The sequence below is a fragment of the Sus scrofa genome, chromosome 9 (assembly GCF_000003025.6).
Source record: "Sus scrofa isolate TJ Tabasco breed Duroc chromosome 9, Sscrofa11.1, whole genome shotgun sequence".
NCBI classification, from domain to species: domain Eukaryota; kingdom Metazoa; phylum Chordata; class Mammalia; order Artiodactyla; family Suidae; genus Sus; species Sus scrofa.
The window spans coordinates 11,818,261-11,836,396 of NC_010451.4; the positions used below are offsets into that span (position 1 = coordinate 11,818,261).

Sequence of the window (18,136 nt, forward strand, 5' to 3'; positions counted from 1 at the left end):
GTTCCTAGTCGGATTCGTTAACCACTGCGCCATGACGGGAACTCCAAAATTTTTAAACTTTTAATTAAAAATAAACTAATAAAATTTAATTTTTAATAAAAATTTAAAATTTTTTTAATAAAAAAAATTTTTTTAAATACCTTGTATAATGCCAAGAATGAACACTAATGTAAACTATAGGCTTGTGACAATGTTGTGTCAACATAACTTCACTGATAGTAATAAATATACCACTATGGTGTAGGACATTGAGAGTGTGGGAGGTTGTACATGTGGGAAGAGCAGGGGTATATGTATAAACTCTGCACCTTTTTTTTTTTTCAGCTTTTTAGGGCCACATTCGTGGCATATGGAAGTTCCCAGAATTGGAGCTATAGCTGCCGCCCTACACCAGAGCCACAGAAACATGGGATCTGAGCTGTATCTGCAATCTACACCACGGCAATGCCAGATCCTTGACCCACTGAGTGAGGCCAGGGATTGAAGCTGTATCCTCATGGATACTAGTCAGGTTCATTTCCACTGTGCCACAGGGGAACTCCTAAACTCTGTACTTTCTATTCCATTTTGCTGTGAACCTAGAACTAATTCTAAAAAAAAAAAGAAAAAAAGCCTATTAATAATTCTTTAAAAAAGAATGACTTCTTGACATCTTGCACAAGATTTCTCATTGAAAACAATACAAGCCAGACAACAGTAAAGCAACATCTGTAAAGAAATGAAGAAAACAAAACATATTAACCTGGAATTCAGTACTGGACAAAAACAATTAACAAAAAAAATAAAAGTGAAATAAAGGCCTTTTCAAATATTTGAAACTGGAAGAATTAATATTGATTAATTCTATGTGATTTATACTACAAGAAATGGTTTTTTAAAAAAAGGCATTTAGCATGAAGGAAAAAATTACCAGGTAGGAATGAAATGTACATAAAGGAATGAAATACACAGGAAACATTAAATATCTTGGTTGATATGGAGTTTCTGCCACAGCTCAGCTGTTAACAAACCTGACCAGTATTCATGAGGACACAGGTTCGAGCCCTGGCCTCGCTCAGTAGGTTAAGGATCCAGCATTGCTGTGAGCTGTGCTGTAGGTCGCAGACGGGGCTCAGATCCTGCATTGCTGTGGCTGTGGTATAGGCCAGCAGCTACAGCTCCAACTCGACCCCTAGCCTGGGAGCCTCCATGGGTGCAGCCCTAAAAAAGACAAATACATACATACATACATACATACATAAATTGGTGGATAGAAAATAATGCTTTTCTTATTTTAAAAATTACTTTGGAAGATAACTGACTGAGACAAAAACAGTAACAACAGATATTGCAGCTTATGACAGCTGTAGAAGTAAAGTGTATGACAAGAGTTCCAAGGCCAGGAGCAGGAAAATCAAACTGTACTCTTGCAGGGTTCTCATCCTAGATGTAAAGTGGTAAAGTATTACTTGAAGGTAGACTCTTCTTCTTTTTTTTTTTTTTTGGCAATGCCCATGGCATGCGGAAGTTCCTGAGCCAGGGACAGAACCCGTGCCACAGCATCAACCCAGGCCACTGCAGTGACAATGCCAGATCCTTAACACACTGTGCTACAAGGGAACTCGGAAGGAAGACTCTTATAAGAGAAAAAAGCATGCTATAAACTTCAAAGTTACCTCTGAAAAAGGGTGTACCTATTTCATAAGCCAACAAATGAAATCGTAATAATGATAAATTAATCCAAAAGAAAGCAAAGTGAAGAAGATACACAGAACCAGAGAACAAACAGAATGACAACAGTAAATGTAAGAGTTAAGCCGAAATATATCACTAATTTCTTTCAGTACAAATGGAATGAATGTTTTAACTAAATAAAAAATGACAAAAGTGTTTAACTGGATTAAAAGAATAATAATCCTTAGAACAGTGGGGTTTGTTGAGATAGAAGGTGAAAGAATAGAAAAATATGAAACTTGTATATGAATCAGTGTTTCGTTAGGAGGATAATGCCATGTACCAACCAAGGACAAAAACCTCAGGCATATATAACATAAGCATTTACAAGCTGCATGACTGAGCTGATCAATTATCCTTTCCGCTAATCTACACCGGCCTCAGCTAATATGAGTGGACGACTCTGCTCCACGTGCCACTCAACCAGGTTAGCCTGAGTATGTTCTCACCGTGATGCAAGTGTCCAAGAAAGCAAGTCCCAATGTACAAGCCCATTTCAAGGTTCTGCTTCAAGGGATGTCTTCCTCTCGGGGCAGCGGGCCCTGTAAAGTCGCACAGCAAAGGGTGTGGACACAAAGGATGTAATCAAAGGGAGGGTGAGAATTGAGGCCACAGGATATAATCTCCTCACTATATTATCACCAGACCAAACACCTTGAGGCAAAAGGCATTAGCAGAGATAAAGATGGACATTTCATAATGACAAAATTACTTTTAAAAAAATAGTTTTCATTTATGGATGCTTATCACATACCCTCTCAAAGAGAAACAGACAAATCCACAATCATGGTGGGAAACTTAGCCCCTTTATCTCAATAAAGGATATAATAAGCAGACAAAAAAGTCTGTAAGGATATAGCCGATTTTAACAACTTGATTAATAAATTGGTCTTAATATTTACAGAACATTGTACTCAATGACTAGAGAATTTATATTCTTTTCAAATGCACAGAACATTATCAAAGTGCAATTAAGGGAGTTCCCGGCTCACAGTAACTAACCCAACTAGGACCCATGAGGACACCGGTTCAATCCCTGGCCTCACTCAGTGGGTCAGGGTCCAGGGTTGCCGTGAGCTGTGGTGTGGTCGTAGACGGAGCTCGGATCCCACGTTGCTGTGGCTGTGGTGTAGGCCAGGAGCTGTAGCTCGGATTCTACCCTTGGCCTTGGAACTTCCATACGCCAATGGTGCAGCACTAAAAAGACCAAGAAAAAAAAAAAAATTCTACTTAAGCCAGAAGTCGGTAAGCAAGAGATACCTAGAAAATTCCACATGTGGGGATTTAACACCATATTTTTAAAAACCCAGGGTCAAAGGAAAATGACCACAACTGAAATGAAAAAGTTCAAACTGGTTGATGATGAAACTACATGAACTTGGTATGACTAGTTGAAAATAATGAAGTGTCCAAGAAAGATGCTGTGAATGGAATTCCGTTCTGTGACTGGGAGGAAGGTAAACTGCCTGAATACTGAATAAAAGGCAGCATTTTAATCAAATTCATTACCTTAACCATTCTCCACACATCTACAGACCCTCTAACTCTGTGTTCATCAGCCAGAGTAGCCAAGTTCACTTGAAAACCAATAATGCTGAGGGAAACGGCAATATTATTTCCCTTGCAGTCTGATTTCCCAACCATATATCCAACAGCCTAATGAAATCTCCACCTGGATTTCTCACAGGCATTTTAAAATGATTATGTCCAAAACCAAACCCTTGATTTTCCCTCTGAAACCTATTCCTCTTTTTCTTTTCTGGCCAAGCCCACAGAATGCTTCCCAGGCCAGGAATCAAACCCTCGCCACAGCAGCGACCAGCAGCGACCAGAGCCACAGCAGTAACAATGACGGATCTTAATCACTAGGCCACCAGGGAACTCCCAAAACCTATTCCTCTTGAAGTCTGTCCCACCTCAGGAAAGCGCACCACTCGTCATCCTGTCACCCGAGGCAAAAACCCAGGAGAGTCTGCCAGAATTGGGATGCCAGAATTGGGATACCAGAAAAGGACTCGCCCTCCACCCAATAAAAATAAATAAATTTTTAAAAACCTAAAAAACTGGACAAAATACACAAAACAACTATTTTCAAACAGGCAGCACTGGGCAATCATCGTTTAGAACAGAAACAAGCTTGACCTTCATACCTGCAGGGACTTCCAGATGAGCCAAGTGCGGGCCAGCCCCGACGCCCAGCCGCCACCGGGCCTTGCCAGGGCCTGCAGGGCTTGGTGCCCCGGGCTTGGGTGAGGAACTGGGGACCGGCGAGGTGGAAGCCTTTAGACTCAGGGTCCTCGCTCGAGCAGTGGGGACAATGGCAACTCCAGCTTCGCTCGACGTGATGAGCGGGCTGGGTAGAGCGCCTCAGGTGTGGCTGCCAACCTGACAATATTAATGAGCCTCCTCTTGCGGGAGATGCTTAAGGGGAAGCACAGAGCCAGACATGCTATTCAGGGCGACTGCGCAGCCCCAAACCGAAATCGGGACCTCGTGCTAGAAAGGCTGACGTCTCTCAAGATGGAGGCCAAGGGAAAGCGCACCCCACCCCCACCCCAAGGCCGCAGGTGCGAGTGGGCGTGGCCAGGGGCGTCGCCTCAGCGGCCCCATTAGAGACCAAGACTGAATTTGACGCCAAGCCCCAAGCTTGGTTCACAGCACCGCCTTTAAATGTTTTTAAACGTATGTCCTGTTGGATTTGTTTCGGTTCTTCTAAAAATAACTTCAACATCAACGTAGTTCTTGTTAATCATTTAGTTCAGGAATTAACTATTTTCTAGACTAGTTATTCTTAGATTGTCTCTTTTTTAAACTATTTTTTCTTGCCTTTTTTTTTTTTCTTAGCTGTTTCAAAAATAGACCTGTTTTAGGTTTTTTTCTATGTTCAGTCTTTGATTCTTACAGCTGTTTTTCTAGTTCCGACCTCATTTCTGAGTTCTAGACGCCTGAATCCAATTGCCTGCTGGCCATTCTCATCTGAAGTAGACACCTCAAACTCAGTAAACCCTAACCTGATTTTTTTCCTTGAAATCCACTTCATCTCCTATGGCTCCAAATTGCTAACTAGCAAGATCTGAAACCTATGCCTTTGTCTTAACTCCTCCTTTCCCTCTACAAACTGCCCTCCCACCTTATGCCAACCAAATTCTGATTAATGTTCTTCCTATTTATTTATCGTCATGTCTCCTCCTCATTTCCTTACTGATTTGCGTGCTCATTAGACCCCTAATCATCTTTATGTACCAGCTGCTTAGTACTGCTATGGTAAGCATTAAGTTCATTACTACAGTAGATTCCCAAAGAATCACACTACTTCCAGTTTACCTTTCCCAAAATCTACCTGTCAAAGAGCAGCTAGAGATCTTTGAAAATGCAACCTGACCATGGTTAAAATTTATTCCTGAGGTTAAATCTTAAGCTCCTTAAGTTGGATCCTGCCTTTCTCTCCAGCTTCATCTTCCCCCTACTCTGCTTCATCCCACTCACACTGAAACTCTGGCAAACTCCTGTGTCCTGCTCCACTACACCACAACACGTAATGTGAATTTCTTCATGGTGCCCCTGCTGCCAGGCTGCCGCCTTCCCACTTCAAACTTTCACCTGGTTAACTCCTTTTGTTGGTGTAAGACTAAGCTCAGAAAGCCTCTGATCATTGCCACCTGTTCCTCACCACCATCATTTTAATTAATTTGGGGGGGGGGGGTCGTACCTGAGGCGTGTGAAAGTTCCTGGTCCAGCAGCAACCCAAGCTGCTGCAGTAACAATGCTGGATCCCTAACCCAGTGCTTGACAGGAGAAGACTCAGCTAATTACTTCTTCATCTTATCCTCTATGTCCTTCAAAATGCTTGCACCCACTGAAATTAAGTAGCAATCAAGAGGTTAAATAATCTTTTGTGATATGAAGATTTTCTGAAACTTCATTCTGAATTTTTTTTTTTTTCAGTTGCACCTATAGCACCAGGCCAGGGATCTAACCCATGCTACAGCAGTGACAACACCAGATCCTTAACCTGCTTGTCCACCATGGATCACTACTTCTTTAAACACCTTTTCCTCTTCTCTTATCAACAGAGAATGAAACAAGCTCTGGAGGTTGGTCCCATGTTAGGGCAAATACACACCTGACCCTATCACCCCTGGTTTTAGAGCAGAAGCAACACAAACAAGACTAAAGCATGCTGAACAGAACACAGAAAAGGATACAAAAGAATTTATCAAATAAGTCTAATGATTGCATTCTTATTTCAAAGAATGTAAGTATTCGATTAATCTCAGTGGGAGGCTTTAATTTTTAACTTCCCTATTTACTATCAAATCAGTAATAAAAGCCGACTTGGGGACATGATATGGTGTAAGTAAGAAACCACAGGTAGCCATTAATATCTGGCAAAGGTTATTTTCTTAGTTTTATTGCCCCAACAGAACTGACTCAATTTTGTAAACTCATTAGTAATCTAATTATATTGTTCTTTTATAATGTATAGTTTGAAGCCTGGTGGGCCCTATTTTATCCTAGACAAAAAGTATGAATGAAAGGAGGAAGCCAACAGCAGGTTTGGAAGTTCCCTGTTGCTCCTTGCATTTGGAGTTAGCACTTAAGAATGAGAGGGACTCTGGCCCTTGCATGAGTATGGCTGTACAGTGTCTCCTAATCAACTCCCTCCTTTGTTTCTTCACAAAGGAAGAGGTTTGTAAACCATAAGACAGCTGTCTGACAAGGGCTGTGATCCAATAAATGCATGACATGGCAGAACCAAGGCTTCTAGTTCCGTTCACCACTTTATCACACATTGGGTAGGAATGCACAGGCTCTTTCCTGACAAGACATGGGGCAAAAGGCCACGTCTTGACATGGCAGACAAGCGTTCGAGTAGAATTGATTTCCTTAAGCATTCAGTTGTATCTACTTTGCATGGAGTTCAAAGGCCAACTCCTTTTCTGGGAAGCCAGCCTACAAAAAAATCTTGGGCAAGTTAGCCGTATTTCTCAAACCACTGTAGTTCTCCACCTCCAATCGCAGTGTGGCCTCTACGCATTATACCCCAATCCACCAGTAATATATACCATTGCAATCTGTAAGAAACCTGGAGAATTAGTACAGAGCCTAGGGCAGTGGTTCCCAAAGATGACTGTTGGAATCACCTTGAGGACCCATGTGCATATTGCAGATCCATGGAGGTCCCTGAGAATTTGCATTTCTGAAAAGTTCTCGGGTGATGCTAATGTTGCTGGTACAGGAACTACACTTGGAAAATCACCAGAGTAGGGAAACCATAAATAACACTTCCTAAACCAGGAGCAAAGGGAGCTTAGACTCAGTAAGAAATGAGGTACCATTTGAGGTTCTGATTGGGGTACATTCGATAACTTTAATGCCTCCCCCACATGCAAAATATGGCTTATTCTAATCACTACTAATCATGATCCATAAAACTGGGATGTGTTTATTAGGGTACAGATAGCCCTTTGGTTATTAAATTATGAAGATCAGTTCTGTGATCTAAATCCATCCTGGTTAAAATAACAATAATAACAAAACAATAGAAACAAAACAATTCAGGCTAATCCACTGGGTGGCTAGAGTGATCTCATAAAACTATTTAGCCTGGCATATTTGGCTGATTTCCCATTGCCTTCAGCCTCAATTTCCCCCACGCAGGAGTCAGACTATATGCAATGTCTCCCAGCCCTCTCTCCTCACTGACAGCTAGTAGTTTTCTCCTTTACACCCTGGCCAGGTGGTGGCTATGGGCCTGAGAATCACAGAAAAAAATGAAACATCCGGGTTATCACTTCAGTTCTAGTCGTGGTCACTGGAGGTGACAGGTAACATCCATTTGACCACACAGGAAAATGGCCCAGGAGGGGCATATCATGCAGTCCAGAGTCTTGTGTGTGTGTGGTGTGTGTGTGGTGTGCATGCATGTGTGCACATTATGCATAATTAAGGCCAACATTCATAATTACAGGGCTTGAATAAAGATTAACAAAGATACACTTGAAACCAACACAACATTATAAATCAACTATACTCCATTATAAATTTAAATTTAAAAAAATATAACAAGACTAACCAAGACCTGTAGGATTGTTCCCAAGTCTTTCCCAATTACCAAGAATCCTAGGTCATCCCAGACATGGAACTTAATAATCCATTGTTCACAGTCAATCCATAGGCAAGTAACGGGTAGTATAATTGAATGGAGTAGGATAGGAAACTTGGAGCAGTAAGTAGGAAACACGAGAGTGCATCAAGCTCTCCCTTGCTGCATCCAATAACTAATGACTGATCCAACATTGTGACAGATTAGCAAAGGAGCCACTGTCAATGAGATGCATGGGAGTTCCCTTAGTGGCTCAGTGGTTAACGAATCCGACTAGGAACCATGAGGTTGTGGGTTCGATCCCTGGCCTTGCTCAGGGGGTTAAGGAATCTGGCGTTGCCGTGAGCTGTGGTGTAGGTTGCAGATGCAGCTCGGATCCCGCGTTGCTGTGGCTCTGGCGTAGACCAGAGGCTACAGCTCCGATTAGACCCCTAGCCTGGGAACCTCCATATGCCGCGGAAGCGGCCCAAGAAATGGCAAAAAAATATTAAAAAAATAAGAGATGCATGGAAGAATGAGGTGGCCTAAAATCTTCCTGAAATGATCCAAATATAAAAAAATATGTACTTCATCCAAATGCCTCCCATGGTTTCAAGTATTCCCTTATTTCTGGTGAGAAGCTTCTGAAAACATCCATAACTGGCCCAGCACAATCATTTTAACAAGAACCCAGGAGAGGACCCCTTACCACCAATCTCCTTCCTTCATGGGCTGCATTTACTTACATCCAAAGGTGAGGACATCTAGTATGATGCCCATGTGGCAAGGTATGTAACATCAAATGCAGGATAAAGGTGTTAGTGTGACCTCAGTTGAGTGGGCCACCACTAGCCAGCTTCATGGCGCCTGCAGTGACTTCAGACTGGATCCACCAACTCTTGGTACAGGGTATTGTGCCAACTTCCCAACTGCCAAAGAGTCACGGTTTAGGAAAAAGTTCAGAAGTGAAGGAAGGAACATCGAGGTTCAGGTCTCGGCACTACAGCTCTTCTACTCCAGTTATTTCCCTATCCCCTGACTTCTGGGTCCCTAAGTGACGGCTGAGAGCCCACAGACCCTTGCAGGGTTAGCTGGGCAGAATTCTTAGATGGTCCCTGCTATGGTGTGAATGTTTCCCTCCCCCAAATCCATGTTGGAATCCTAATGCCGAGTATGATGGTACTAGGAGGTCAGGACCCTAATGAATGCTCTTGTAAAAGACACCCAGCCCCTTCCACTATGTAAGGATACAGAGAGAAATTGGCAGTCTGCAACCTGGAAGAGGGCCTTCATCAGGCCCTGACCATTAGAGACACCATGGTCTTAAAACTTCCCAGCCTCCAGAATAAATTTCTATTATTTACAGGCTACCCAATCTGTGCTATTTTGTTATAGTAGCCCAGACTAAGATGGCTCCCCAAGATTCCCAGTCTTTGGTATACACGTACCTTTTCCCAGTTCAATCATACAGTAATCTAGGTGGAGAAGGAATTTTGCAGATGTAATTAAGCTCCCCAAACAGTTAGCCTTAAGATAGGGTGAGTATCTAAATGAAGCTGACCAATCACATAAGCCCTTTAAAAGTAGTTTCTCTGGCTAGTTGCTGAAATGCAAGTCAAAGAGCTATGTCTGGCTAGTCGAAAAGAAAGCAAATGTTTATTTTGTGAATTGCCTATGTGGCAAGAAACTGCGACACCCTCTAGGAACGGGGTCCTCTGCTGATAGCTAGCAAGAAAATGAGGACCTCTGTCCTACAATGATAAAGAAATGAATTCTACCAACAACCAGTGAGCCTGGAAGATGACTCCAAGCCCCACATGAATCACAGACAGACACTTGGATTTTCAGCCTGATGAGACCTTGACCAGAAAATCCAGCCAGACTGTGAACCAACCTCTGACCAACAGAAACTCTGAGATCATTTGTGTTTTCAAGCCATGATGTTTGTGGTAATTTGTTATGCAAAGGAGACGGCTATGTTCAGTGCTCAGAGGGAATTATACAAGCAGCTATTGTCTATGAGTAGAGAATTTCAGAGTTCTCTTGCTTCCAACTTTGCAGGCAATCAAAGGCATGGAAACATGCTGTTAAACTGTGTGGGCATGAAGATGTTCCATTATCTGAGCGGATGTCTAGATATTCCAATAGTAAATGTTACCTAAAAAACCAACACCACAGTGAGGCCAACAAAATGAAACGTCAGAGTTTGGAGCACAGTAAGGTTTATTGCAGGGCCAAGCAAGAATAGGTAGCTCACTCATGACCATACCCCCAAACTTCCCAATGGTTTTGGGGGGAAAATTTTTATAAGCACAATTTAGGGTGAGGGCTACAGGATATGTGACTTTCTTGATTGGTTGGTGGTGAGGTAAGAGGGCAGTATTCCAAAAATCTTGTTTTTAACCTGAAGTTAACATCCTCCAGCCGGGTGAGGGGCCTTAGTTTCAGCAGAACTCACAAGACAGTATAATGTATATTCCTTGAGGAGGAACCAGGATCCTGCTACTTTAATGGCTGCATTGTTACTTCTCTGGATTGATCCTTCTTTATGCATTCCCTTCCTTCTCTGATTAGAAACTGTTTGAATTTATTCTTTGCAACTCAACAAGTCTATGAGCCTGAAGCCTTTTATCCTGCAAATATGAAATGGGCCACAGTAAGGCTTTTGTGCCCAGAATGGCCCCACAGGATCCTGCTCGGTTACTTAAACAGTCATCTCTCTAGTGTTTATATTGAGTGTTGGAAACTTCACGGGACAGCCAATGCTTACGTCTTAAAACTCAACTAATCAGAAACTCCAAGATTCCAGGGAGGCAATTAACCAACATTTCCTCAAGTCTCATCAGACTCACCAGTTTACCATAGCAGTCTCAAAGTAAGAAGGTACAATCTTTGGGTCTTCCTCACTCTTGTGTTCTCTTGGGCTCTACCATCATCTAACATCCCTTCTATCTTACACGAGCAAGCCAACTGTACTTGTCCTTTCAGGAACTGCATGGAGGATCTCCTGTGTCTGTGTCTGTGTTGTGTTTTGTTTTTAAGACAGTATCAGGGGTCATCAATCAACACTTCCAACCCTTGATCTAAAAGTCATAACAACACAGCATTATGAGTTGTTGGCTCAACCAGGAGGTGGGTATGAGGCGTGTGATGGTCAGCTTGACTGGGCCATGAGAAACCCAGTATCTGGTTAAACACTATGTCTGTCTGGGTCTATGAAGGTGTTCCCAGGAGAGTTTAGCATTTGAAATGATGGGCTGAATAAAGCAGGTGCTCTCCCCAATGTGGGTGGGCATCATCCAATTAGTCGAGGGCCGGAATAGAACAAGAAGGTGGAGAAGTCTGCTCTCTGCTTGACTGTTCATCGGGGACATTGATCTTCTCCTGTCCTCAGTGCTCCAGGTTCTTAACATCAGATTTTGACTAAAATCTAAACCATGGTTGTCTGGCCTTCAAATTAGACCACTGGGTTTCATGGGTCTCCAATTTGCAAGTGCAGAACATGGGATTTCTCAGCCTCCACTAGTGCCTAAGCCAACAGCTTACAATACACAAACATGTGGGGCCAATTTCTCTTAATTAATCTATATTTAAATGAAAGTTTTGGAGTTCCCATGGTGGCTCAGTGGAAATGAACCCAACTAGCATCCATGAGGATCTGGGTTCGATCCCTGGCCTTGCTCAGTGGGTCAAGGATCCAGTGTTGCCACAAGCTTTGGCGTAGGTCACAGATGTGGCTCGGATCTGAGGTTGCTATGGCTGTGGCACAGGCCAGCAGCTCTAGCTCCGATTTGACCCCTAGCCTGGGAACTTCCACATGCCCAAGTGCAGCCCTAAAAAGCAAATAAATAAATATGTTAAGAATAAGCAATAAGCATCAAGGTATATACAGTGGTAAAGAGGCAACTTATCTGCAACTTAATTTCAAATGATTCTAAAAGAAAAAATCTTGTACTTTTTAAGTTTGAAAATATTTCAAAATAAAAAATTAGGAAAGGAAGGGGAAAAGGAAAGGAAGAAAGGCACACTCCAAATAGAATATTTTCGATCTCCTTTTATTGAAGGAATTAAAACTTGTGCTGCAGAGGCGGTGGTACCTCAGAGCATGACAAGGTAGCCATTGAGGCTGACAAGACAAGCCACAGTGCTGACCATGGGTCCTACCATAAGGAGAGGACCAAAACCACAAAGATAGCAGGAGGTAGCAAACATCCCCAACACCCAGTGCAAGCATTTCCATTTGCAGAGAGCTTGGCCATGCATTGTAAAAACAGGGTCCCCTCACAGCTGGCAGTGTATCACATAAGGCTGATAAATTTCTCCAAAACTAATATGTAGTCTCAGATTTAGAGATCTTTCCTTCTGATTCAAAGATTCAGGCTGTTAGAAGATCTGAGACAAACTTTCAGCTTCTTATTCTAGATGGAAAAAGAGGCTGAGTTCTTGAAACATCACATATAGCTGGACAGGTGCTAATGCCCAGCCTTGTTCTAAAAGCAGCTACATATATATTTTTTTCCTGATGTCTCACACTGCTCTCACCCAGCAGGTGCCCTAGGAAACCTCTCAGTGGTCTAAACAAGGACAATGGGGGCAGCAGCCTAGGGGGACTTAGGGAGTCAAAAGCTGCTATATAGCCAAGACCATTTCACAAGAAATAGCATGAGGAACACTACTGGGTCAAGATCCTCTCACAGAGCTGCTAGAAGCACACATGAAGAAAAATGTGGTAGCTCTCTCCCCCATATCAGGATTAGGTGTGCCAAAGTCCAGGAAGAAGAGCCATTTCACGTCCCTGGCAGACTATAAGCCCACGGCATTCTCAAGCTGTTCCAATTTTCAAGTACAATAAGGTGTTTGGGCAGTTTGGTAACAGAAAAGCAAGCGCTAAAGAAAAATCTCAACAGGTTGTAAATTGATAATGTTATAAAGCCAAAAATTTATATAGTCAAGAACTGAATGGATGGGGGAGGGATGTTGCTACGTAGAAATAGGAGTCCCAGGGTTTATTCATATAAGCCCTTGATCATAAGCCACCCTCACATCCACAAACTGGAAGCAAATTCCTTATTTCAAAATGACTGTCATCCAATTAGTCAATTGCAGTTCTCTTCAATGCTGGACACATGGTTTTCAAGGATCAAAGTCTTGAGAGCACTAGACCAGGAAATAGAAGGAGCAAGACAAGGAAGAGGGGCATTGGGGGTTGGAATTTCCGAAATGAGCATTTATTTCACGGAAGGCTTGGCACAATGAGGCTGGGGTGACGTGGTTTTAGTGATTGTTCTTGGTTGCCTCCTTTGCTGCAGCAATCAGTGGAGTGAGGCTGGAGAGGGGCTTTGCAATCTTCAGGAACTGATGCTGAAAAGGAGAAAAAGAACAAAAGACACATGACAATTTACCATTCTTCTTCAGCAACCATTACAAGACGTTAAGGGCATCCATGTTTGCCCAAGGACCTACTTGAAGAGCTTCGGATCATTCTCAAATTGAAGGACATCCATATAAATTAAAAAAAATTTTTGGCCATGCCCACTGCATGTGGAGGTTCAAATTCACGCCACAGCAGTGACAATGCTCTTAACTACCAGGCCACTAGGAAACTCCTGAAAGACATTTTTAAAAGATAACATACCATTTTGGAGAACTGTTTGGCAGTCTCTATCTATAGCTAAATACACATCTATCCTAAGTCCCAGCAAATCCACTTCTATGTATATTTCCAAGAGAACTGAGTTTGTGAATCCACCAAAATGCTCATAGCAGCTTTACTTATGACAATCAGAAATGAAAAGAACACAAATATTCAAAAGAATAGAAGAATGAAAGATATTATATTCATATAATACTATATAAAAATTACACAGCAATAAAAAGAGTAAATAATTGATACACTGACAACAGGATGAATCTCACAGATACTATGTTGAGTGAAAGAAGACAGACATAAAAAAGTTCAAGACACACACAAAAAGTTCATATGGTATGATTCCATTTTATATCAGGTAAGATTAAACTATGGTGATAATCAGAATAATAATTAGCTCAGAGGGAAGTTTATGAATTGTTTATGACCCAATGGTACATTGCAATACTGCATTTCAGGACCACTGAGCTAGGAATTCATTGTTCTATTCTTGAATCTCTCAGGCTAATTAATCCAGTAAGGGCTTCAATGGTTTGGTCCTTTTGCAAATCATTTCACTGGGCTATACTTTGAACCACATCAATAACTATTAAAGACCATTTTGGAGTAAACATCATATGAAAACTACTTTTATATTTTCAGGAAAAATGTTATAGAAAATAATTCTTTATGTAACCCAGAGCTTCTTAACTGAAAATGACTTTTCTTACATTTACTGGTGAAAAAGCTTTGTGTCTTGAGGATGTGGCATGTTCCTTCCATTTGATAAACATAGGAACTACCACATTTCCTTTTCAGTCCTGGCTACCAGGAAACTAAGATCCAAATGTGATATTTAAACAAAACTGTTTAACTCGAACAGCGTATTTGATTCTTCTGCCATTCTCCTAAGTTCTTCTATTAGTGACATACAAATACAGACATATTTATACATATATTTTGCTGGAAGTGCTTTGACTTCTTTTTGGACAGAGATATGATATAAAGAGGTACTGAGGGCAGGAAGTTACTATGAAAGGAATAAAAGACCTCAGCTAAATCATGAAGATAGGAATTCCTACATAATACCCCAGGTATTTCTGTCTATACATGTGTTTTCACAGGAGAAACAGATGTGAAACTTTGTTTTTGGTTTTTTTGTTTTTTGCTTTTTAGGGCCGCACCTGCAGCATATGGAAGTTTCCAGGCAAGGAGTCAAATTGGAGCTGCAGCTGCTGGCCTACACCACAGCCACATGTAGATCGAGCCACGTCTGCAACCTACATTGCAGCTCACAGAAACTCCGGATCCTTAACCCACTGAGCAAGGCCAGGGATCAAACCAGCATCCTCATGGATACTAGTTGGGTTCATAACCTCCTGGGCTACAATGGGAACTCCCTGAATCTTCTGCAATGTAATATCCTAAAAATCATGGTTTTGAATATTGACAATGTACAGTAATAAATTAAAGAGTCAGTGTTCTCAGATCACATGTTTATGTATTCCCAAAGTTGAGAAAGCAGCATGATCCAACACTCAACTGGAGGGTCTGTTTCCTTCTCTCTATATGGAATACATTAGACAAAATAAGCCCTAAGGCTATTCCAGTGTCAACATTCTTTGAGCCAAACAGTGGCCAAGAGCATAAACACTTGTTAGCCAAACAGACATAGGTTGAAATCCCAGATCCACTGCTATCAGTTATGTACCCACGGAAAAGTTACTAAACACTTAGAACCTCAGTTTCCCCACCTGAGAAAATGAGAAAACAAGAACCTAAAAGTCACAGGTTTATTAAAAAGAACAGAAAAGGGAGTTACTGTCGTAGCTCAGTGGTAACGAATCTGACTCGTATCCATGAGGACATAGGTTTGATTCCTGGCCTTGCTCACTAGGTTAAGGATCCGGCATTGCCGTGACCTATGGTGTAGGTTGCAGACATAGCTCAGATCTGGTGTTGCTGTGGCTATGGTGTAAGCTGGCAGCTACAGCTCCAATTTGGCCCCTACCTGGGAACCTCCATATGCCACGAGTGCAGCCCTAAAAAATCTCAAAAACTCAAAAACTCAAAAAAAAAAAAAAAAAAAAAAGGATGAAAAAATAAAGTGCTTAGTGCCTAAACTGTGGTAAAGATTCAACATAACACATTTATTATTAGTTATATTATTCTACCAGGAAGAAAACTCTAGAGAACATTAATTTTTCATTAAATATATTTTAATACCTAATTAACAATATCATCTTCATCAATTATAGGCTTAGCATATATCTGCACATTTCCCAATGCTTAGGATTGCCTCATATGAAAGACAAAGGATCCTATATTATACTTACTGTTATAAGGGGTATTTATAAAATACCCAAAGGATGCTAAAAATGAATGGGTTACACTTGGCAGAACTCAGATTTCATGTCTAATGACTAGTACTCTGTAGTCAGAGTACTGATTACAAAGTGATGCTAAATATATTCCAGAGAGTAACATTTCAATGAGGGTAAAATACTTTAAGCAATTCCATTCAACTCAACAAATATTTTCTGAATAACTTTTTAATTTAAGTACAGTGATGTACAATGTCACATAAATTATAGATGTATAATATAGTCACTCACAATTTTAAAGGTTATACTCCATTTATAGTTATTAAAACTTTGCCTATATTCCCTAAATTGTACAATAGTTCCTTATAGCTTGTTTTATACATAACAATTTGTATCTCTTAATCCTCTACTCCTATATTGTCCCTCATGCTACCCTCTCTCCACTGGTAATCACTAGTTTGTTCTCTGTATCTGTGAGTCTGCTTCTTTTTTAAAAAAGCTTTTTTTTTTTTTGGCCATGCCCACAGCATGTGAAAGTTCCTGGCCCAGGGATCAAACCCAAGCCACCACAGTGACAACGCTGGATCCTTAACCCACTGTACCACAAGAGAACTCCCAGCCTGTTTCTTTTTTGTTATATTCACTAGTTTATTTTTTAGATTCCACATATAAGTGATATCACACAGTATTTGTTCTCTCTGACTTATTTCACCTAGCATAACACCCTCCATATTCATCCATCTTATTGCAAATGTTAAGATTTCATTCATTTATGGCTGAGTAGTATTCCACTGTGTGTATGTGTGTGTATACATTCACACACACCACATCTTCTTTATCTGTTCATCTGCAGAGGGACATTTAGATTGCTTCCATATCTTAGCATTGTAATTAATGCTGCTATGAACAACTGGCACATATATATTTTCAAATTAAAGTTTTTGTTTTCTTCAGATATATACTCAGAAGTAGAATTGCTGGATCATAAGATAGTTCCATTTTTAGTCTCCTGAGGAAGCTCCATACTGTTTATCCATAATAGCTGCATCTATTTGCATTCCCACTAACAGTGTACTAGGGCTCCCTTTCTCCACATCCTTGCCAACATTGCTATTTGTGTTCTTTTTGATGACAGCCATTCTGACAGGTGTGAGGTGATATCTTACTGTGGGTTTTGATTTGCATTTCCCTGATGATTAGCATATTTTCATATAAGCCTATTGGCCACCTGCATTTCCTCTTTGGAAAATATCTATTTAGGTCTTCTGCCCATTTTTTAATTAGGGTATTTGTTTTTTGCTGTTGTTGAGTTGTATGAACTGTTTTTATATATTGGATATTAACCCTTTATTGGTTATATCATTTCCAAATGTTTTCTCCCACTACAACCATGAGCATCCTCATGGTTCTAGTCGGATTCGTTAACCACTGCGCCACGATGGAATCTATTTTGAGTTAGGTCCCAGGTAGAAAAGGAAACTCAGAGATTAATATGGAGGTTATAATCTAGTAAAAAAAAGAGAACTGTTCACAGCTAACTTTAATGTGAGGCAGTATGGTAGGTCCTGCCCTGCCCGACTCAGTTGCTCTGGTCTTCATACTACATGATTAATAGTCTATAGATTATTCACTATCACTGAGTTGCATGTGACATTTAAACTAAATCATCAGTTGGCAATGTAGCAAAACGGCACTATGAGAAATTGTACTTGAGACATAAATGTTAAATACAAATAATATGGCCAGCTAAAAGCAGTTCTTACAACTATGAAATAATTACGCTGTAATTTTGACATTAAGCAGTGGAATATAAAAGCTTTAGTAATCCCCCAACTCAGATTCCCCACAATCTGGCAGGATCTTACTCCAAACAAGCAGAATATCATTCCCACAATCTGAGAGGGTTTCCAATGAAGAAACTGGGAAGACTTGAAAAGCTGTACTATTTATCCTCCAAACTAATGCCCTCTGATATCCCTTACGGAAAATCAAATTTTTTTTAGCCATGCCTGTGGCATGCAGAGGTTCCCAGGCCACGGACCAAACCTGCACCACAGTGCTAACAATGACAGATCCTTAACCACTAGACCTCTGGGGAACTCCTGAACATCTATCTTTTGAGATTATCCCAATAAAATAAAATTGTTTAAGATTTGCACATCAAAGAGCTGCTTCTCACCAAGACTCAAACTCTGCCAAAATAATTCAGGCAGAACAAAACAGCACCAAAGGAAGATACAAGCAAAGTTCAATAGGAGCTCAGAAAGTAGCTCTATAAGATGAAGCCTACGAGAATGCACAGAGTTTTAATAGGCTGAGGAAGAGCCTAAGAGAATGACCAAGGGCCAGGGATGAAGAGGATGAGGGAACTAGGAATACAATTTGAGT

General features: G+C 41.0%; 1 protein-coding gene across 9 annotated transcripts in view; it reads right to left on the reverse strand.

Annotated features, from left to right (window-relative positions):
- Positions 11,835–18,136, reverse strand: part of PAK1 (p21 (RAC1) activated kinase 1) — a 142,980-nt gene continuing 136,678 nt past the window's right edge. For all 9 annotated transcript variants that reach the window (XM_005667164.3, XM_013979177.2, XM_021062558.1 and 6 more), the window contains one exon: positions 11,835–13,159. In XM_005667164.3, the coding sequence (XP_005667221.2) occupies positions 13,073–13,159 (87 nt within the window). In that variant the 3' untranslated portion in view covers positions 11,835–13,072. The remainder of the gene's footprint in view (positions 13,160–18,136) is intronic.